The sequence below is a fragment of the Chenopodium quinoa genome, unplaced genomic scaffold (genome assembly GCF_001683475.1).
Source record: "Chenopodium quinoa cultivar QQ74 unplaced genomic scaffold, ASM168347v1, whole genome shotgun sequence".
NCBI classification, from domain to species: Eukaryota; Viridiplantae; Streptophyta; class Magnoliopsida; order Caryophyllales; family Amaranthaceae; genus Chenopodium; species Chenopodium quinoa.
This window is the reverse complement of record NW_018744616.1, coordinates 4,822,248-4,843,107: the sequence shown is the minus strand read 5'-3', so window position 1 is coordinate 4,843,107 and position 20,860 is coordinate 4,822,248. Positions and strand designations below refer to the sequence as shown.

General features: G+C 42.1%; 1 protein-coding gene and 1 pseudogene across 1 annotated transcript; both read left to right on the top strand.

The window, feature by feature from the left end:
- The first annotated feature begins 245 nt into the window (after positions 1–245).
- LOC110700086 lies at positions 246–1,724 on the top strand. The gene has a single exon (XM_021877585.1). It carries the CDS (start codon positions 246–248, stop codon positions 1,722–1,724), a length of 1,479 nt encoding a protein of 492 aa, XP_021733277.1.
- Positions 1,725–3,696: 1,972 nt separating this feature from the next.
- LOC110700085 overlaps positions 3,697–20,860 on the top strand; it is a 66,779-nt pseudogene continuing 49,615 nt past the window's right edge.

The following is a 20,860-nucleotide window of genomic DNA, read 5'->3' as shown; positions in this document are numbered from 1 at the left end:
TCAGGCATTAATTACAATCAACATTGTTTAAAGGTGGGTGAAACATTCCACCAAAAACACAGTTTCATCCACAAAAGCTTATCAAATCCTAGGTTAGAATAATTACACACTAACTACTCCTTAAAACTTTACAAAAAACAGGGGTGCTCTGTTGTCCTTCATGCACAGGTGGGTGTAGTCTTCATCTTCAACCCACACAACTCAGCAGGGCCCTGACTTCATCCTCCCTGTGCTGGAAAAGAGGAATGGCAGAAATTGATGACTCTGTTTTTTTTGATATTGAACACATTCTCAATGAAGAAGAGCTAGCAGAGCTGTGGTTCGAGGAAGAAGAAGAAATGCAGGATGCAGGAATATGGGAGTACAACTCAGAAGATGAAATGCAGGATGGCAACCAAGAAGAACAGCAACAGCAGCCACAGACAGAAACTAATGTTCTCAACACACAAATGCAACAGCAAGGTCATGAAGGGACTGGTCTTGTATGCAGAAAACAATTAACTTTGCAGCAAAGAAGAAAGATTGTTGATGCAATTTTGCTGAAAATGAGCAATGGGACTTTACCAAGGGGTCACATGAAGCAATTAGCATCTGAATTTAATGTCCACAAATCAACAATCACAAGAATCTTTTCAGACATAAAAAAACAGCTGGCAACAGGGGACTTGATTGATGTCAGGACCAAAAAATTTGGCAAAACAGGGAGAAAGCCAATGGAGATTTCTGATGAAACTCTCCAGTCAGTCCCATTACATTTAAGGCAGACAGAAAGAAGCTATGTAGGAGCATTGAAGATCAGTCTAACTACAGTTCACAATTTGAAGAAAAGAGGCAGGCTAAGAACACACACATGCTGCAACAAACCATTGCTCACATCAGACCACAAGGTTGCCAGACTAAGATGGATTTTGTCACATATAAATCCAATTACAGGGAATGAGGACCCCACATTTGTTGACATGAGGAATGTCATACACTGTGATGAAAAGTGGTTCTACTTGAACCCTGACAAAAGGAGGTTCTACCTACTGCCATGTGAGGAGGATCCCTATATGGCAGTTCAGTCAAGAAGATTCAAACTAAAGGCAATGTTCATGGCAATCATAGGGAAGCCATTATATGGCATAAATGGGGAACTTTTACATGATGGAAAGTATGGCATCTTTCCATTCACTGTCCAGCAAGTAGCACAGAAAGCAAGCAAGAAAAGACCAAGAGGGACCATGGAAACCAAGGCACTCCAGAACATAAACAGAGAAGTAATCAGAGAGATGCTGCTAACAAAGGTTATTCCAGCAATCATATCAAAGTGGCCTGAAGGTCTGCCCAAGGATGTGGTCATCCAATGGGACAATGCAAGGCCACACCAAGTTCCTACAGATGATGAGTTTGTGGCAGCAACAACAGCTAATGGCTTTAACATTCAATTTGTTTTCCAGCCAGCACAGTCTCCTGATTTGAATGTCCTTGACTTAGGGCTATTTAGGTCTATACAATCATTGCAATATCAGTCTTTTCCTAGGGACTTAGAGGAGCTAATTCAAAAGGTCAAACAGTCTTATGACACTTTCAACCCTCATGTAAACAAGTACATCTGGGTTACATTGCAAAAGTGTATGATTAAGATACTCAAGGCAGAAGGTGGTAACAAGTACAAAATACCACATATGAACAAAAAAAAGCTGGAAAACCTAGGTAGTCTTCCAGATTTGGTAGAGGTTTAGAAAGAGGATGTATTGGAGGCTGTGGAGTACCTAAACACCATGTTTAGGCCAGCAAATCAAGGCACTCAAGAAGACACAGAAGATTTGGAGGTGGATGCAGATTAGGGGAGTCTTTACAACAACCAGACAACACATGGACTGCCACACATAACCACTTATCATAGTAAGTTTTATTGGTTTTTTTTTTTCCCAAAAACATTTTGAGCAATCCAGTGGTTAGGTGTATTTTGTTGATTACAATTACCCAAACAAGTCAGGCAGTCTGAAGTATAGTCATTAGATTATCATACATATGGTCTTTTGTAAAGTTTTATGTACTAGTATTTTGTACCCACATTTTTAGTTGATTATGAATGACAAAGATAAACAATTTATGTGGGCACTAAATCCATCAGAGGGTTATAATGTTGAATACTACACATATGCACAAGGGTACCTCAACAACAACAACAACTTTCATGTTGATGGAGCAAATCACCTGTGCATATTGAAATTCATTGGAGTCCCTTCATCATGTGGATATGGGTAAGCTAAATAGCATATCAAAGTAGGGGACTCTTTAATAAACAAGAAACAGAAGGCAACATCATGGGACTCCTTTTAAGGGACTGACTAGGCAACAATGAACATGCACAAGACACCAGCCTCATCATTCATCAATCAAGTCCACACAGCCAGCAATAAAGACAACATGCAACCAGATGTATCAACACACACATGCAACCAGCAATAAATCTCCCAGATGTAACATAACCAACAACCCAACATTACACAGCAAACCCTAGTATCCAGCCTACATCAACACAAACATACAAATAAACCCTAACATTTAACATAATCAACAACCCAACAATAAACAACAACGAGTCAAAGTTACCCATAACAGCAAACCCTTAGCAGCCAGAGTAGATCAACACAACCAACACCCCATCATGAAACCACAACCAGTCAAACAATCCCGCAATAAACAGTGAAACCCTAGTTTCAGCCATAGATCCACCGGCACAAAAATTAGGACTCTTTTAAATTTTAAAAAATTTAAAAAAATTAGGAATAGGAATCGTTACGCAAAGGTCAGTGCTCAGCCTCCTCATCAGAGGACAGCACCACGAGGTCGGACTCCGGCAAATCAGGCAACCCGCGCAAACGCCTCATCGCCACCACCGCAGCCTTCCTCTTTCGCCAAAGCTTCGGAGGAGGCCTGGAAACCTTAGATCCGCGCTTGGGGGTGGGGGAGGGCGCAACACTGACCTCAAAATCGGACTCCAGATCTACATCTTTAACCTGAAAATCAATTTTTTTTTTGGCATGGGACTCGCCTTCACCCTCCTCTTTGTTCGTCTTCTCCCCCTCGTCGATATTTTTCAGGACTTCCCCCAAAGCTTTGAAAGTCGTCGAAGAACAGCAACTAGGGCCTTCCTCAGAGTTGTAAAGGCGGCGAGGAAAATCATTGCCCCTGTTGATGTCGTTAATGAGGGACTTGATGAACCGAGCCTCACTCTGTGAATCTGTGCCAATATAGGCGTCAACAAGTGGATCTAGGTCATGTAACGGAATTGTGAAGTCTGGATGCCTCTCGAAAGGGGAGGGAAAGGGGGAAGACATAATTGTGGGACTCTGAATTCTTCAGGAAAAGGGCGAACGAAACGAAGAAGACGAAGAACAGGAACCCTAGAACACGAAGAACAGGAAAACAAAGAAACTGATCTAGGGTTCTATAGAATTCTCTAGATCAGTTTAGAAAAGGTGGTTGGGAAGATGTAGAGTTGTGTCGGTTGGGGGGTAAATTGGAGGGAGTAATTAGGTTAGGTTAATTTAGGTGTGTTAAATTAAGTTAGGGTTTTGGATAATGAGGGGTAAAAGTAAGATGATTAAATTTTTTAAGTGGGGGTAATATAGTAAATTCAAGGGTTTTTATTTACCAAAAACAGAATGAAAAAGGAAAGTTGCACATAATAGTGAACGGACTAAAATGGAAAAAGTTGCACATAAAAATAAACGGAGGTAGTATATACACCACGTTATAATGTGAACCAACCCTATAATAGAAACTAGGAACTAATCTGGACTATCAGATCTAAAACAAAAGGCGCGCGATCTAACGGCCTAGATTAATCTCATGTACTAGCATCTTTCTCTCTCTACATTCCAAAAGTAATTGGCAATTTCTCTATCTATTTCTCAGCAAAAAAAAAAAAAAAAAAAAAAAAAACGAAGATTAATTTAATTGTTCAATTTTCTTCGAATTCCAGCAAATTTTTCCTTAAATTATATACTACCTTCGTTACATATTATTTGCAACGATTAACAGAAAGTAGAGAGGAAAAATGTCTAACCATTGCAACTAATATGTAAAGGAGGTAGTATAATTTTCAATATATGTATGCTAACATTCTTGGAAAAATTGAAATTCGTAACATTTTACAGTGTTTTTTGCATCAATTTTCGTTTTGGGCGATTATTTTGGAGATTCGAAGGCTATTTTTTTTTTATATTTGGAGATTTGTTGAATTTTTTTTCCGCGATGCTTGGTTCCCACTCAATCTGTAAATTCAAGCTCAAAATCAGGTGTTAACTAGAGTTCATCTCAAAATTTATGTGAGTTTTGGTTTGTGAACAAAGTAAAATAAATTTGTTAATGCACACTAACGGTTTAACAAATTTCCTCAATGAGTCCTATTATACTATAAGTTTTTGTCGAAAATCAGCTGTTCTTAGGTTAAAATTATGAATGATTATAGTGATTAGTGATTGATTTTGTTGCTAGGATTCCTAAAATACCTAGATCTAAAAACACCGACATTGAAATTTATGTGAATGTTGGTGAGTTTGTGAACAAATCTATGTGAATTGAGTGAATTCTCATGGTATTTTCATGACGATTGAGTTTTATAATTAGCTGCTACTCTAAACACAAGCTAATTATTTTGTACTAAAGCTAATTAAACCTAAGCTTATATTACTTGCTGTTTACACATTGTGCTATTATTGAACTAATAATGTATCCTATGAGTATTATTTTTTTAATTTCAAAATTAGATGGAAACCAAATATAAGTAAACTAATTACATTCTAATGTAAACCAAAAAAATTTAAAAAAAAAAAAAAACTGAATTTATGATTTATAATACGAGCAATAAGAAAATGTAGCTTGTGTTTGCTCTTATTAGATTAGAAAGTTGATATGGGGTGATTTTACTACCTCGTGTATAATATACTTTATACTCTAGTTGCATTCTATTATTTGATAATCTTATCCTCTTAAAGTAGATACAAACTTTATAAAAGTAAACTAATTGAATTTAAAAGTAAAATATCAATCAAATGCTAAATATAAAATCTCTGAGTTTGTGTTAATTGGGGCTAAAGGATTTTGGTGTGAAAGTTGAGGATGTGATCAATAGGGCTAAGTTGTTGCACCTAAGTCAAGCTAAGCTGCAGACTAGTTCTTACAAGACTTGGTACCTCCTTGACTTCTATAAAATCAATAGTGATGCTTATTATGAATTTATGATGCTTGATACTGTACTTTCCCGGTTTTTTCATTACACATCTGTTTGAATACAGTAGTGTGTAAATTTAAATTGGCTTTGAAAAGTATACTAAATTTCTTTTAAAGTAAACTAGTTGTCTATAAAAGTAAATGTAATTATACGTAAAGTAAATGAAATGAAGTTAGATAAGTAATATTAGTATGCTGAGCATTTGTACATTTGAAATCATTTATTACTTTCCCGTGATCTACTTACGCATGTCATAAGCACCAGATAAGTTCTTCTGCATGACACATTGAGCACACCGTGCTAAAAGCCCCCTCAAATTAACAGCATGTACGATGTAACTTGTTATTGCCTCTCTTCTTCGAGCCCTTCGAAGAATCACCTAAATTTTGTGTCCTGCTACTACTGTTACACAGCGCACCCGACTTACTTCTTCCTTCAGAGCACAATATCACATCACCATATTGCTTAATTTGCTTAAGAACTTCATCATTAAAAGGTGTTATATTCTTGTTCCTTCTCTGATCATCATTTACTTCATTATCACGCTTCCTTCACCTAGTATAATCAGTATAACTCTGATCACCTTTTTTCAAAGTTTGGTGCCTCCATATTCCCTACCCTGCTTACAGTATGACCAATCACATGGTCTTACAAAATATAATTATTGTCATTTATCATAAAACAAAAACTCTTTGCTATGCAGGCACTTGATGCTTTCATTTTCTTTGCAACTTTATAGTCCTGGTGATGTGGGTTTGCTTAATTGCAATGGGCATAGCTATATTGGTTTGCTTGTTGCTGTGAGGAAGTTACAGTTGTATCATGTATCCTATTGTAGCTAATTTGAATCCTTTAATGTTGTATTCTAGTATACATCAATTCTCAATGCTTTGTGTGTTGTGGAGTTATCAATTAACCAACTCTTGAGGTACATGAGTGAGCTCCACAACCTCCTCAATATGGAGAGTCTGTAAGGAAGAAAGTGAGTTTTTAGTGTGAAAAAATTAAGTAAAAAAGAGTTTGAAGTGAATACAAATTGACTTAAAACCTATTAGCTCAAGTGAAAGAGCATTATGCGAATGCATAGAGGTGTAGGTTCGAATCCTAGATAGGTTATCTTAAAAAGTAAATATAAAACACTATAAAGTTATTCAAATTACCTCAAAAGTAAATCAAAATATCTCAAAAGTAATTAGAAAAACAAAAAATGTAAATTAATATATCTCTTAAGCAAATCAAAATAACTCTAAAAAGAAATCAAAAGTAAAACAAAATATGTCAAAAGTATTTCATAATTTTTTTTTTTGTTTTTTTTTATAAGAAAAAGTATTTCATAATTACTCTAAGGTAAATAAATAATGCTAAAACGTGATCAAAATATTATTGAAGAAAATAAATAATATTACCAAATATTAGTGTTCGACGTTTGTTGTGCTTGATTTATCAGCTAATAATGGTGAACTGGGGAAGCTAGTGTTGTTACATCAGCTTCAATTGTCTAAAAATTCAGTCACAGGTTCTATTCCTTGGGAGATGAGCAGCTGTACTGCTCTGACTACTTTGTAGTTGGATAAGAATCAACTATCCTCACTTGACTGATTAACTCCTTCAGTATCATTTTTGCACAAGGGTAGAGCACTATGTATCATATGTCAAAAGTAGATAAAAAAAAAAAAAGTAAATCAAGATATTCTAAAAGTAAATAAAAAAAAGCTCAAAGGTAGAGTAAATAATAAAAAATTTATTTAATAAATAACCTACATGAGACTCGAACTCACATATTTTGTGCAATTGCACAATGCTCTATTAATTGAGCTAGTAGGTGTAGACACCAAATTTTAATCCTACCTTTTTAATTATCACTATTAATTATCTTTTATTACTATAATTACTTTTTTTTTTTTGCAAATAATTATTATTATTTTGCTAATTATTTTTATAAACTTAATGACGCTTGTTTTATTATTTAAAACGAAGGAAACGAGTAATAATAATGATTTTTATTCATAATTTCCAAAATACATGTTACAATTTTTACTTCTAAATTACTAAATTACAAAATATTGAAGTACAGCTAACACCACATGCATTTTTACCCTGCTCCACCGAAGTAATTTTTGGGTTTTTACTTGTGGATTAACAAGTAAATTAATACAGCCATTAGGAGGACCACTAGCCCCACAATATACATGAAATACACCCTTATTGTTTCGGGGTTTTCTGATGTCCTGCGGGAGAGTTACAATTCCGAGACTGGAACCGGACGCCTGTACCTGCAAAATAACGGAGACTCCTGAGAGCTCCGCCTCCAACGGTCAAGTTAGTACCCGATTAAGGAGTAATCAATACAGAAATTAAAGTAATGAGATCTCTCTAGGTGAGAGTGCTTAGTGTTGGTAATCTGCGTTTTTAGCGAGATTAGCCGGTTGTTAATAACTCTGTTCTTCTCTGCTTGATCTCTTAATTATTCGATTCCCTGATTAATGAGGATTAATCGAGTATTTATAGCCTTGGGAAGCGTGCAACTCTCTAGGTTTAAGGTAAACCTAGGGCTGACCGGGCCTCTAGACTGGACTGGGCCTTGATGGCCGGTTTTCCCATTTGGCATGGGCGGACACGTGGCGTGTCTTAAGTGGTCCGTGGAGGACGTATCTGTGATTGACACGTGGCAGGTTCCTGTTGGCCTTCGTAAAGAACACGTGGCGGAACCTGGTTGGTCCACTTGTCAGACGGTGATTGGTGGATAAAAATCCCCTAATCATTTGCCCCTCACAGGTGGCACGCGACTGGTCACGTGTCGCCTGTGACAGGTGTCGCACGGTGACAGGCGACGGCCTGTTACAGGTGTCACCTTGCAGACGGCCGAGAGATTTTCCCGCCCAAATTTTGAATTTGGAAGCGACCCTTCGCCTTCTCACTTTGCCTATAAAAGGAAGTGCTGACTTCGGTCATTTTCACATTTGAGAACTTTTGCGAGAACATTCGGACCCCTGAACTTGCTCTGACATTTCGGACTTTTTCTGCCTACCGCCTGTTCTGACAAGCCGACTGACCCGAACTTTCAGGACTTCATCAACCGTCACTCGTTCAGGTAACTCAGTTCTCTTACTCTTAATTTTCTTTTTATTTTTTGAAATGGCACCATGGAAGCACACGACACGCCCTAAGTTAGTGATCAGCCGGTCACCGGGGACGGCTGAATCTAGGACTAGGAGTGCCGCCTGCCCTTTTCTGGACCCATCTTTGCCCTTTATACAAAGTCCGACTGTATCTGTGTCTATGCAGAACGTGATGGCCAGAACAAAAAAGACTGCTATGATATCAAACTCAGACGGCTCCTCCCAAAGGGTGCTCCTTAGTGAAACATCTGACCAGGCGCCAGATGTAGAACGAGGCGACTGTCAAGCTGACAGTTCTGAGAGAGGGACCAAGGTGTTCCCTTCCCATCTTACCGTGGACATGTCTAATTTTCCTTCTGCTCCTTCTAAGGGAGAGGAGGCGGGCCCCTCTAGGAGAGGGGAGGAGTCGTCCTCTTCGGACTCGTCAGGGGACGAGTCCGAATCCAGCTCTTCTGGCCACAGTTCTTCTGGCTCAGAAGAAAAACATAGCCGCCTACAAGAGGCGAGACGTTCTCATGCAGTTGAGAAGGGGGATAATTGGGCAGAGCCGTCCGCCTCTTACAGAGAGGAAAACGCCCCCTACTACTGCAGGGTACCCCGGGGCCGGATTGCAACCATGCGAGACAACGTGGCGAGCTTTATTGCTAACCACAAAATGGGCCCGGAGTTTTTACTGTTTGTGCCGGATCCAGAAGATACTGTCGTCTGGCCGGCTGGTACCAGCTATGGTGACGGCTGCTTTGGCTGCTATGTGGCGGCCATCAAAGCTGGACTGCGCTTCCCATTACATCCGGCTGTTCAGCGGATTTTAGATGGGTATGATCTGGGGTTATGGCAGTTAGCCCCCAACTCTTGGGTAAACGTACTCGGCTATGTGGCCGGGTGCGAACTGAACGGGGTGGAGCCAAGTTTTGAGGCTTTCGCCCACATGAACTATCTCAGCCGGACCCCTAAGTCGGGAGGTACCGGCTGGTATCAATTAACAAGCCATAGGGGTTACCTCATGACGAGAGGTAAGGCAAACAAATGGAAGGATTGGCGGAACACCTTTCTTATTATCGAGAGTTCAGACACGGAGCTGAACAAACGCTTTAACAAGTGGAATAGGGATCCGCCTCTTCTCGCAGGCGGCCGCAGCATGCCGCCTGTTCCCCCAAAGGCTAAAAAAGAGATCCTAGACAAAGGACTCTTCAAAGTAGAGACTAGGGTGAACTCTACTTCAGGGGTACGAGAGCAAGTACCCCTAAACTGCGTCCCGAGCTTCAAGTGGCTCTATGACGAGTACTTCTTGGCCGCCTGTGGCCTCAGCAGTCGGTGCTCTAGAGGTAGTCGGCCTGACGAATACTCAGTTTTTTCACGCCTTGTTTACTTGGGATTTTTACTAACTTTGCTGTTTATTTCTTTCAGCCGACGCCATGAGTAAAATAACAGCATCTAAGACTGCGGCGGCCATGCTGCGGGTCTCGCTAATGAAGCAGTCGTATGCCGACTCCCCCAACAAGGAGGCACCCTTGGTAAGCTTTGAAAACTCTTCTCCTTTTAGTTGTCTTATGCATATACTAACTCTTTTTGTTTTCAGTCTGGCACTCCAAGGGCTTCTTCCTCGCAACAGCCGGACCCCAAGGCCCGGAGGACGACTGTTGCAAGCTCTCCTGGGTCTTCCAGGAAAACAGTGGCGGCTGAGAAGCAGCCGGCCACTTCTTCAAAAACCCAGGCGGGGCCGCCTAGATGTATGGACACTTGCTTGTAAAAACTCACCCTTGCTTCCTTCTTGATTAGGTCTAACTTGTTTTTTCCTTTCGCTTAATGCAGCCGGCCCCCAGGGACTTGAATTGGTTGAGGTAGCCAAGTCAATGGTTAAAGTAGTTCCTCCATCTGACAGGGAGGCGGTCAAGGGTGCCGGCACCCTTGACCTTGATGGAATTTCAGGGGTCCTTGCTGAGGTATACTTAGTATATTTTTGAGCTTTTTGAGTTCTAGGACGCCTGTTAACTTTTTATCTGGAAACTGACGCCTGTTTTTCTTTGTACTTAGGCCCTGCTCCGAGTCAACAGCCTACGCAAGCCGATTGATCGGAAAAACAAAGAGGTAAAGGCCGCAAAGGCTATGGCCGCCTCCAGCTGTGATAAGGCAATGTTTCAAATTGCCCAAAATGAAGTACTGACCATTGATCTTCTTTATTATCAGGCGCAGGCGACCGCCGCTGTTCGGGCTCAGCTAGAGGCGGCCCAAAAGAAGGTTGACGAGCTGGAGGGGACCGTCACCAACCTTAAAGCCGAGCTGAAACCCCTTCGCCAAAAAATGCACTCTTACGAAGCCATGGAGAAATCTTTGGCTAACGTAAAAGAACGCCTGGTGAACCAGGAGAAGAGTCTTACCCAAGAGCTCTCGGATAAGGCCGAGCAAGAGAAACAAGAGCTCGTCCGGGAGATGGTGGAAGACTCCGCTCAAATCCAACGCATGACCTGGGAACGACTGTTCCCCAGTGCCGACTTTGCCTCGTGGGAAAGAACGTACCGCCAGTGTTCGGAAATATATAATCAACAGATCCTGGCGGCTGCTGAAGAAGAGGCGTTGGATGGTGCGTTGGAGGAGGAAGAGCCGGTTGTGGCGCTTGTGCCACTTGGGGGTAAGGCATCAAAAGATGGTGCAGCTAAGACCGAGTCCAGCAAGAAGAGTGCTGACCAGGCGGCTGCTGCTGATACTGAACTGCCCCCTTCTTAAACTTTAAGTATTTTTTCTTTTCACGGCCTGCGTGCCGTTTGCTTTGTAATTACCCGGCCAGGGGGCCGGGGTTTTGAATATTCTGCTGGTCTTTTGTGGCCGGCTCATTTTTAATCAAATTTTTTGTTTTGGTTCAAATTTGTCTAAGTATTTGAGATTTGCTCACTAGACCGACTGTTGTGTATGGCCGAACGTTAAGACAGGTACAAATAGTAAGTATGCCGCCTATGCCCCTGGACGACTGGTTGTCTGTTTCCAGGATAGATGATCAGTCGGCCATTTAATCAATCGGTATTCGAACTCTTTATTCAATTTGACCAAGTAAATAGAATTACCTAGTAGCCAAGGAATTAAGTAGGAAAACAAGCGGTGGGTACCGGTTGTTTCCCTTTATTGCCAATGTTGGCTTTTAATTCGTTATTTGTTAACCTAGCAAGAGTATTGGTTGAGAGCCTTTGTTTATTAAAAACAAGTGGACGACTCATACCTTTTAGGCTCCATACTAAGTTTGAGTGACTATTAAGTTAACATAGGAGTTACTTAGTCTTTGTCACAATCTTGATTGAGTAGTAGAGGTATCAGGCGGCGTAGGCCGGCTAGACCCCTTGATTCACCAATGTTTGTTGGCTATTAACTCAATAGGTTATCCAGTAGGAATAGGGGTTCGAGTGCCCTTGTTTGTTTAAAACAGGCGGACGACTCAAACTTTTTAGATTCCATACCAAATTTGAAGGAGTGACTATGAGTTAACTTTGGAGTTACTCAGTCGTCATCACTTTTGTTTGAGAAGTAGAGGTACCAGGCGGCGTAGGCCGGCTAGACCCCTTGATTCGCTAATGTTTGTTGGCTATTAACTCAATAGGTACCCCCTGCATTTATCCCAAGTAATGCAGGCGGTCATCTGACTCAGATGTCAACTGCTACCACTGGTTTGGTTAGTGATAGAGTTATCCTTGTCTCAAAAACGGCTACGTGGTTGCCCTTGGGGACAGTCGTATAGGTGCCGTGTAATTAGTTTATAGAACAATGTTCCACCCAAAAGGGAGCTGCTCTCTGCGACGAATTTCATCCGGAGGGATGCCGTCGGACGCCTGCTATGATGTTGGGACAGGTCGAATTAGTTTTGTAGTTTTGATCAGGTGGCTTGGCGCCTGGTCTGATCATTCGGCCGGTGGCCTTGGTAAGTTCTTGGTGAACGTAGGTGCTAAGTAAAAGAAGGGTAGCCGCCTGTTAGTTACAGGATCGGCCAGGCCCTAATCTTTTTAGCTAAGTATTGTGAGTAAAATACTCGATGGAGAGTAGCCGACTGTAAAGGAACAGACGGCATGCCCCTCTAAAGATAAAGAGTGAAACTCAATGGAGAGTAGCCGACTGTAAAGGTACAGACGGCATGCCCCTCTGGAGATAGAGTAAAAAAACTCAATGGAGAGTAGCCGACTGTAAAGGTACAGACGGCATGCCCCTCGTAATACAAAATTGAATAGTAAGTGCAAACTTTATTAAGTAGCTCTTTACTTTACATCATTCAGAAAAAATATTTTTTAAGGTTATCTACATTCCAGGTTCGAGGCAACGGTTGTCCGTCTGGTGTTTCCAGACGGTAGGTACCGTCCCTGACTTCCGCATAGATTCGGTAGGGTCCTTCCCAGTTGGGAGTTAGTTTGCCAGACTCATTAGCCCTACCAACTGCTTCCATTTTTCTAAGTACAAAGTCCCCTACTTTGAGTGGACGCCTGTGTACTTTTTTGTTGTATGATCTAGTCATTCTCAGGCGATAGATCTCATGGCGCAAAACAGCATTGCCCCTCTTTTCAGGAAGTGAGTCTAATGCCAGGCGCATAGCTTCCCAGTTTGCCTCTTCGTCATATAGCATTACTCGAAGAGTCGGCTCGTAGTGTTCTATTGGAAGAACAGCTTCTGCACCATAAGTTAGGAGGAAGGGAGTTTCTCCAGTCGCCCCTTTTTCAGTCGTCCTAATGGCCCAAAGAACATGTGGTAGTTCATCTGCCCATAGGCCGCCTGCTCGTTCAATCTTTTTCTTGAGACCGTCTGAGATGATTTTATTAAAGGCTTCTACCTGGCCGTTTGCTTGTGGACGGCCGACAGATGCAAAGTAATGTGCAATTCCTTGGTCTCCCAACCAGCTTTTGAGAACAGGCGTCTCAAATTGGGGACCATTATCAAAAACCATAGACATGGGAACCCCGAACCGAGTGATGACGTTTTTCCAAATGAATGAAATTACATCTTTCGTCTTGATTCCCTTTACAGCCTCCGCCTCTACCCATTTAGTGAAGTAGTCAACGGCAACAAGTATATACCTTCTGCCGCCTGTAGCAGGCGTATATGGACCCAGAATGTCCATGCCCCACTTAGCAAACGGTAGTGGGCTGTGAATGGTAGTGAGGTCAGTAGCCGGACGGTGAATTAATTTGCCAAACCTTTGGCACTTGTCACATTTTTTCACCATCTCCATTGCATCTGCTTCCAAAGTAGGCCAAAAGTAGCCCTGCCGCCTTGCCCTTTGAGCAAGCATCCTACCACCTATATGGGAAGCACAGAAACCAGAGTGAAGATCATCTAGTATCTCTCGTCCCTTTTCAGGAGTAACACACTTTAAGAAGGGTTGAAGGTGCCCCCTCTTGTGAAGTTCTCCCTGTATCATTTCAAAACAGGAGGCTCGTTTTTTCAGTGCTGCCGCCTGTTGAGGATCATCCGGCAGTGTACCGTTTGTCAGATATGCCCTGATTGAATCCATCCAGGTTGAGCTTCTGTCTAGAATTCCAATAGGATTTTCCTCGATGCTTCTCTTCTCCATTACTTCCCAAAACACAGTTCGAGGAGTATCGGAGGAGGCGGATGATGCTAATTTCGAAAGTGCATCTGCCTGGTTGTTTTCTGATCTCGGCACTTGGATCAGATGGAAATCCTCAAGGGAGCCGACTGCTTGTCGGACCGCCTGTAAATACTTGATCATGGCCGGATGTGTTGCTTCGTATTCGCCATTGTACTGACTCACTATCAGTTGTGAATCAGAACAGGCGTCTATTTTCCTTGCCCCTGCCGCCTTACACATGCGGATCCCGGCTAGTAAAGCTTCATATTCTGCCTCATTGTTTGAAGCCTGGAAACTGAAGCGTAGAGCATACTCGAACCTGTCGCCCTCTGGAGATTGACATACGACGCCTGCTCCACAACCGTTTGAAGTAGAGCTTCCGTCCACATATACCTTCCAGACTTGGTCTGGAACTTGAGAGTCAGGAGGACGAGTCATCTCTACAATAAAGTCAGCAAAGGCTTGCCCCTTCACTGCTTTTCTAGGCTCGAAAGTAACTTCGAGACTCTGCATTTCTATGGCCCATTTGATCATTCGTCCGGAGGACTCCATGGTGGTAAGGGGCCGCTTGATCGGTTGGTCGGTATACACGACGACTGCATGTGCCAGAAAGTAGGGCTTCAATTTTTTAACAGCCATGAAGAGTGCAAGACCAAATTTCTCCACTAGGGGATACCTCAACTCGGCATTTTTCAGTACGTGACTGACAAAGTAGACCGGAAGTTGACAGCCGTCCCTTTCAGCAAGGAGCACCGCGCTTAACGCATGATCAGAGACGGCCAGGTACATGTAGAGATTTTCTTTGGGCAAAGGGCTGACCAGCCTCGGCAAGGAATGCAAGTGAACCTTTAATTTCTGGAAGGCGGCCTCAGCATCCGGCCCCCATTCAAACCTTGCCTTTTTCTTAATTGCCTGGAAAAAGTATAGGCATTTGTCGCCTGATCGGCTTAGGAATCTTCCCAAGGCCGCCAGACAACCTGTTAACTTCTGAACCTCTCGGACGGTACGAGGCGACTGCATGTCAATGACCGCCTGTACCTTCTCAGGGTTCGCCTCTATTCCTCTCTGGTTGATAAGGAATCCGAGAAATTTCCCAGACTCAACTCCAAATACACATTTCTTGGGATTGAGCATGACATGGTGCCGCCTGAGTGTGGCGAAAGTTTCTCGGAGGTCCGTCAGATGATCTTCCTGAAGTTTAGTCTTGACAATCATATCATCAATGTATGCCTCGACGTTTCTCCCAATCTGATCAAAGAACACTGTGTTTATCATTCGTTGGAAGGTAGCCGGGGCATTCTTAAGACCAAACGGCATGACCGTGTAACAGTATAATCCCTGATCAGTGACAAAGGCCGTCTTCTCCTGATCTTTCTTCCATAAAGGAATTTGATGAAAACCAGAATAGGCGTCCATAAAACTCATCAAGGCATGGCCGGCTGTTGAGTCGACCAGGTTATCAATTTTAGGCAGAGGGTAACTGTCTTTGGGGCACGCCTTGTTCAAGTCTGTGTAGTCTACACACATTCGCCAGGTGCCATTCGGCTTTTTAACAAGCACCACATTTGCAACCCAATCTGGGAAGTAACATTGCCGAATGAACCCTGCATCAAGTAATTTTTTGACTTCGGCGGCTGCCGCCTGACCTCTTTCTTCACCATGGTTCCGCTTCTTTTGTCGTACCGGCTTCTTTTTCGGATCCACAGCGAGTTTGTGTACTGCCAGATCAGGACTAATGCCTGGCATTTCATGGACTTCAAATGCAAAGATGTCCTTGTATTCTTTCAACAGGTTGTGAAAGTCGTCACCAAGGTTTCTCAGAGCAGTCGTCCCTACTTTGACTGTTCGGTCAGGATGGGAGTCGTCTAATATCAGGTCCGCATGCTCACCAGCCGGCTGAGGGCGGAACTCATCCGGCCGGTCCTCTGCCAATGATTGCTATTTTCTTGCCTTTCTTGCGGACTCTGTCTGGGACGCCTTTCTTTTTCTGTCGCCTGTTTCTTGAACAGGCGCACTTTCCTTGACATTGTCAAGGTCTGTTTTTTCTCCACTTGACCCAGTGGCCATAACAGTGGGCTTGACATCCGAGAGATAGCACTCTCGGGCCATCCTCTGATCTCCCCTTAGGGAGCCGACTGTTCCATTATCCCTTTCAAACTTAAGCAGCATAAGTGACGGGATTATAACAGCCTTGGAATTATTCAGGGTTGGTCGACCCAGAATCATGTTGTAGGCCGAGAGTTCCTCTACCACTAGGAACCGGACTACCATGTGTCGTCCTTCCCTTTTTTCGCCCAGGCGAATGGGTAGATCCACTCGTCCCAGTGGGTGGACGACTCCTCCTCCAAAACCTATTAAAGGGTGGGAGGCCGGATGTATGCAGTCCGTCTGATATTTCAGTTTTGACAGACATTTGCTGCTGATGAGATCTGAAGAGCTCCCGGTATCTATGAGGATTCGGCCAACTCTCTGGTTGGCCACTTTACATTCAATAACGAGAGGGTCGTCATGCGGTCCCCTTATTCCTCCTAGATCCTCTTCAGTGATGACAATCTCAGGAAATGTATATTTGGACGGCCGTTCTTGGTGAACGGAATTTACATCTAACCGCCTTATATTATCTTTGTTGCCCCTAATAGTGGGGCCGCCTCCTGAGAAGCCGCCTGCAATGGTGTAGACGACTGCATCATCTGTATCGGAACTGTCGGCCTGTTGATTCTTTTTGGCCGACTGCTTTTTTGAGGAAGTATTCCCCGTAGATTTCTTGACATGTGTCAAGATCACCTTGATCAGCCAAGCGGTCTAGGTACCGCATGAGACTGATGCAGTCATTGGTGTGATGACCAATGTCATCATGATAAGCACAGATTTTGTCTTGGTTCCGGTTGCTCGCAGAACCCTTCATGGGGAGCGGCTTCTCAATTGAGAGCCGTCCCTTTATTTCTTTTAGGATAAACTGGTTATCCTTGTTAAACACATACTTTGGGGAGTATGGTTTGAATTCTTTTTTCTTTTTCTGGGCCGGCTGTTTAGAGGAATCAGCCGCCCAGACCTCTTTTCTTTTTTCATCTTTGTTGGACGACTGTTTCTGTCGTCCCTCTCTTTTGTCGAACCTCTTCCCGTCCGACTGTTTCATCGTACACAGATCAGTCGCCTGTATATAGGCTTCTGCTTCAATCAAGGCCTCTTGAAGAGTCGCCACCCTTTTTCGAACTAAATCAAATTTGAAGGTAGACCCGTCTTTGAGACCTCTAAAAAAGTCAGTATAAGCTACCTCATCCGGTAACCCCTGAATCTGTATTCTCATCAGGTTGAACCGCCTGATGTAGGAACGAAGCCCCTCTTTCTCGCCCTGCTGAATTGTTCCCAAATCAAGGGTCGTTTTCTTCGCAGGGATGTTCATTGCGAAGTTGGAGGCAAATAAGTAAGCAAGCGTCCTGAAGCTGTTTACACAACCAGTCGGCAGGTTGCCGAACCATTGCTGTGCAATTCCCTTGAGAGTCGCTGGGAAACACTTGCACCAAGTGGGATCATCCAACCCTTGAAGGTACATCAGGTTGGTGAATGCCATCAGATGGTCTTCTGGGTTAGTAGTGCCGTCATAGGCGCCTACTAGAACATTTTTTACTTTGGCCGGCTGAGCGGCTTCAGTAATTTCCTTGGAGAAGGCCGACGGCTGTTCACCAAGTCTAAGCAGCCGTAGCTGCCAGTCCATAGGTTGGACGTTTTTTGCTGCAGGTCCACCAAATGGAGGTGGCTGCATAAAATACTGTTGTTGCGGCACAAATGGTAAGTTTGGTACCGCCTGGGCACTATGAAAGCCGGACTGACGGGAGGTGCCGCCTGACTGACTCTCATGGTACGACTGAGTATGCCTCATCGAGGCATTTCGCAAACTGTCCTGAAGATTTGAAGTAGAAGCCGACTCTGATAATCGGTCACTCTTCTTCTGCTCTAGCAGGTGCCGAGCATCTGTGAACGTTTGCTTTGACCCGTCCGCCTGAATATGACGAACCGGTTTCCTATTTCCTGTAGGATAACGGAGTTTTGTGAAATCAAGAGCAGACGGCTCCCGCTTCTTGGATTTAGGATGGGGAGTCGCCTCTCGCCCTTGAACTGGCTTCCTCTTCAGTGAAGTGGAAGGTTTCTTGGCCGACTGCTCTTTGACTGAAGCAGGCGGTTTTTTGTTGATCAACTCTTGGATCTCTCCCTTGAAGTCCCTCATGAAGGTCATGAGTTCGTTCCTTGTGATGGGAGCAGACCCATCAGTCGGCTGTTGCCGAGCAAGCGATGCGCCTGCTGGCTCGCTTCCTGTTTGAGGACACTCCCGTTCCCTCATTTCGGTATGACGGGTACGTCGGGCCCTTAGGGTCCCGTCTGGAGCTGTATGAGTTTCAACTTCAAATTCACTTTCGGTATCATGGTCCGACTGAACTTGAGGGTCGTCTAGGGGACGCCTCTCTTCTGGAGTCGGTACAGACTTGGATGCCATCTCTGAAGTACTCTCCCCACAGACGGCGCCAAATGTTTCGGGGTTTTCTGATGTCCTGCGGGAGAGTTACAATTCCGAGACTGGAACCGGACGCCTGTACCTGCAAAATAACGGAGACTCCTGAGAGCTCCGCCTCCAACGGTCAAGTTAGTACCCGATTAAGGAGTAATCAATACAGAAATTAAAGTAATGAGATCTCTCTAGGTGAGAGTGCTTAGTGTTGGTAATCTGCGTTGTTAGCGAGATTAGCCGGTTGTTAATAACTCTGTTCTTCTCTGCTTGATCTCTTAATTATTCGATTCCCTGATTAATGAGGATTAATCGAGTATTTATAGCCTTGGGAAGCGTGCAACTCTCTAGGTTTAAGGTAAACCTAGGGCTGACCGGGCCTCTAGACTGGACTGGGCCTTGATGGCCGGTTTTCCCATTTGGCATGGGCGGACACGTGGCGTGTCTTAAGTGGTCCGTGGAGGACGTATCTGTGATTGACACGTGGCAGGTTCCTGTTGGCCTTCGTAAAGAACACGTGGCGGAACCTGGTTGGTCCACTTGTCAGACGGTGATTGGTGGATAAAAATCCCCTAATCACTTATCATCCTTATGTCTTCCTCAAATGTAAAGACAGGCTGATCTTCTAGGTTTTCTTGAAACATGGTGGTTGAGTTTAATGGTGGTTTTTGTTTAATTTTTTCGGGTAAGGAGGAAGATGGAAGAAGATAAGAATTAAGTGGTGAGCGGAGATTTTGGATAAGGGTAATTTCTTTTTATAGTAAAAAATAAGTATTTTAGACCGTATTTTTGTACTTATATGTATAATAATCGTATAGTATAAAGTACAATATTTTTTGTCTCGCCAGGGGAATATGTCATTTTCCTTATAAACAAGTATCGTTTAACCCTTTAGAGTATAGTAAGTATATTAATATGTTCACTTAGACTGTTAGAGTGCTTTTTTTTTTTTAATTTTATCTAGTTTTTTTTTTTTTTTTTTTTTTTTTTTTTTTTTTTTTTTTTTTTTGTGATTTCTGCACTCCCCTATTATATGACCACTTTACCTATAAAGTCCATTACTCTAAAAGACTCATGCCCAACCAATATAGGGAAATGACAAACATTCTCACACCTAAATGGGTACTATATGTTGTAGTGCTGAAGGGACCTCCTTTTATGTACGTTTATTATAATGTCCTTATCTTTTTGTTCAGTAGTTAATACTTGATCCGATAGATATAAGTTCGGACCAAACCCATCGATATTTATCTAAGAATAATTGAGTATTGTATGGATGAGAGTAAAAGAGGGATACGTATGAGTGTAAATGTATAGTTGTACGTATAATTATTGTATGAATAGTAAAATCACCTAAAAATAGGATCATGTCCTTGCTATTATGAAATTTATCACTTTCTGACATTCATGTTACTTCCTTTTCGTTTTTTTTTCTTTCACTTTTCTTTTTTTGTTTTTTCTTTTTTGTTTTGTTCTTTATTATTTTTTTTCTTCTTTTCTCTAATTTGTTTACTCAGTCTAGTTTGTGTATTCCTTCTTCAATTTTGATAAGCAATTGTCAATAGTGAATTAACGTTACCTTTTTTTTATTCCCCGCGGTTAATATTGTATCCAATAAATTTCAATTTGGACCAATTGTATCAATATTTATCCGACGCTAATTGGGACAGTTGGATTTCATATGCGTCATATATTGTATTTCACTATTTAAAACACTATGGAAACATTATTTGGCACTATTCCAAATAGTAATTTTTGTTATGATAATTCACTTTGCCAACGTGAATTTGGCTTCCGTTTTATTTGTTTTTCTGTTGTTTTGATCTAGTTTTGTATCTTTTGTCTTTGTTTTTTACGATTATGATAAATATAAATTTGTGTTTTAGTAGAGTAAAGCAAAATAAGAGTTCACCTTTTTTTTTTAAGGTCATTTGGTCAAGGGAATATATTTTACTCTTGACCACCTTAAATTTATGTTGTATGACTTAATATTGTATGATATATTTTCACGTTGACCATGTCAATCTTATGATTTTATATGATCTACTTTTTTAGTAAGGGTTATTATTTGAAATGCTCGTATGTATAAGGTTTTGTCGTATGTTTAGATATTCTTGGGTAAATTGATATGTACCATCTAATGAGGGTAGGAGTTATTTCTCTTTTTACTTTTTTTACTAACTCTGAGATATTTTGTCCAATCATATTAGTATTGTAACCTGATGTCTTTGTGTATCTTTTAGAGCTGACCTCTCAGAGCTGATTTTTTTTTATTGTATAAGTGTTGTTTTAACATCTTGGTGAATATAATAGTCACTAATTAAATTTAGGCACTCATTTATTGTATACCATGTGAGTATTATTTTTTGAGTTATGGCACGACTTGGTCATATATATATATATATATATATATATATATTATATGTATACCATGGCATTTTAGAACCTTTTTT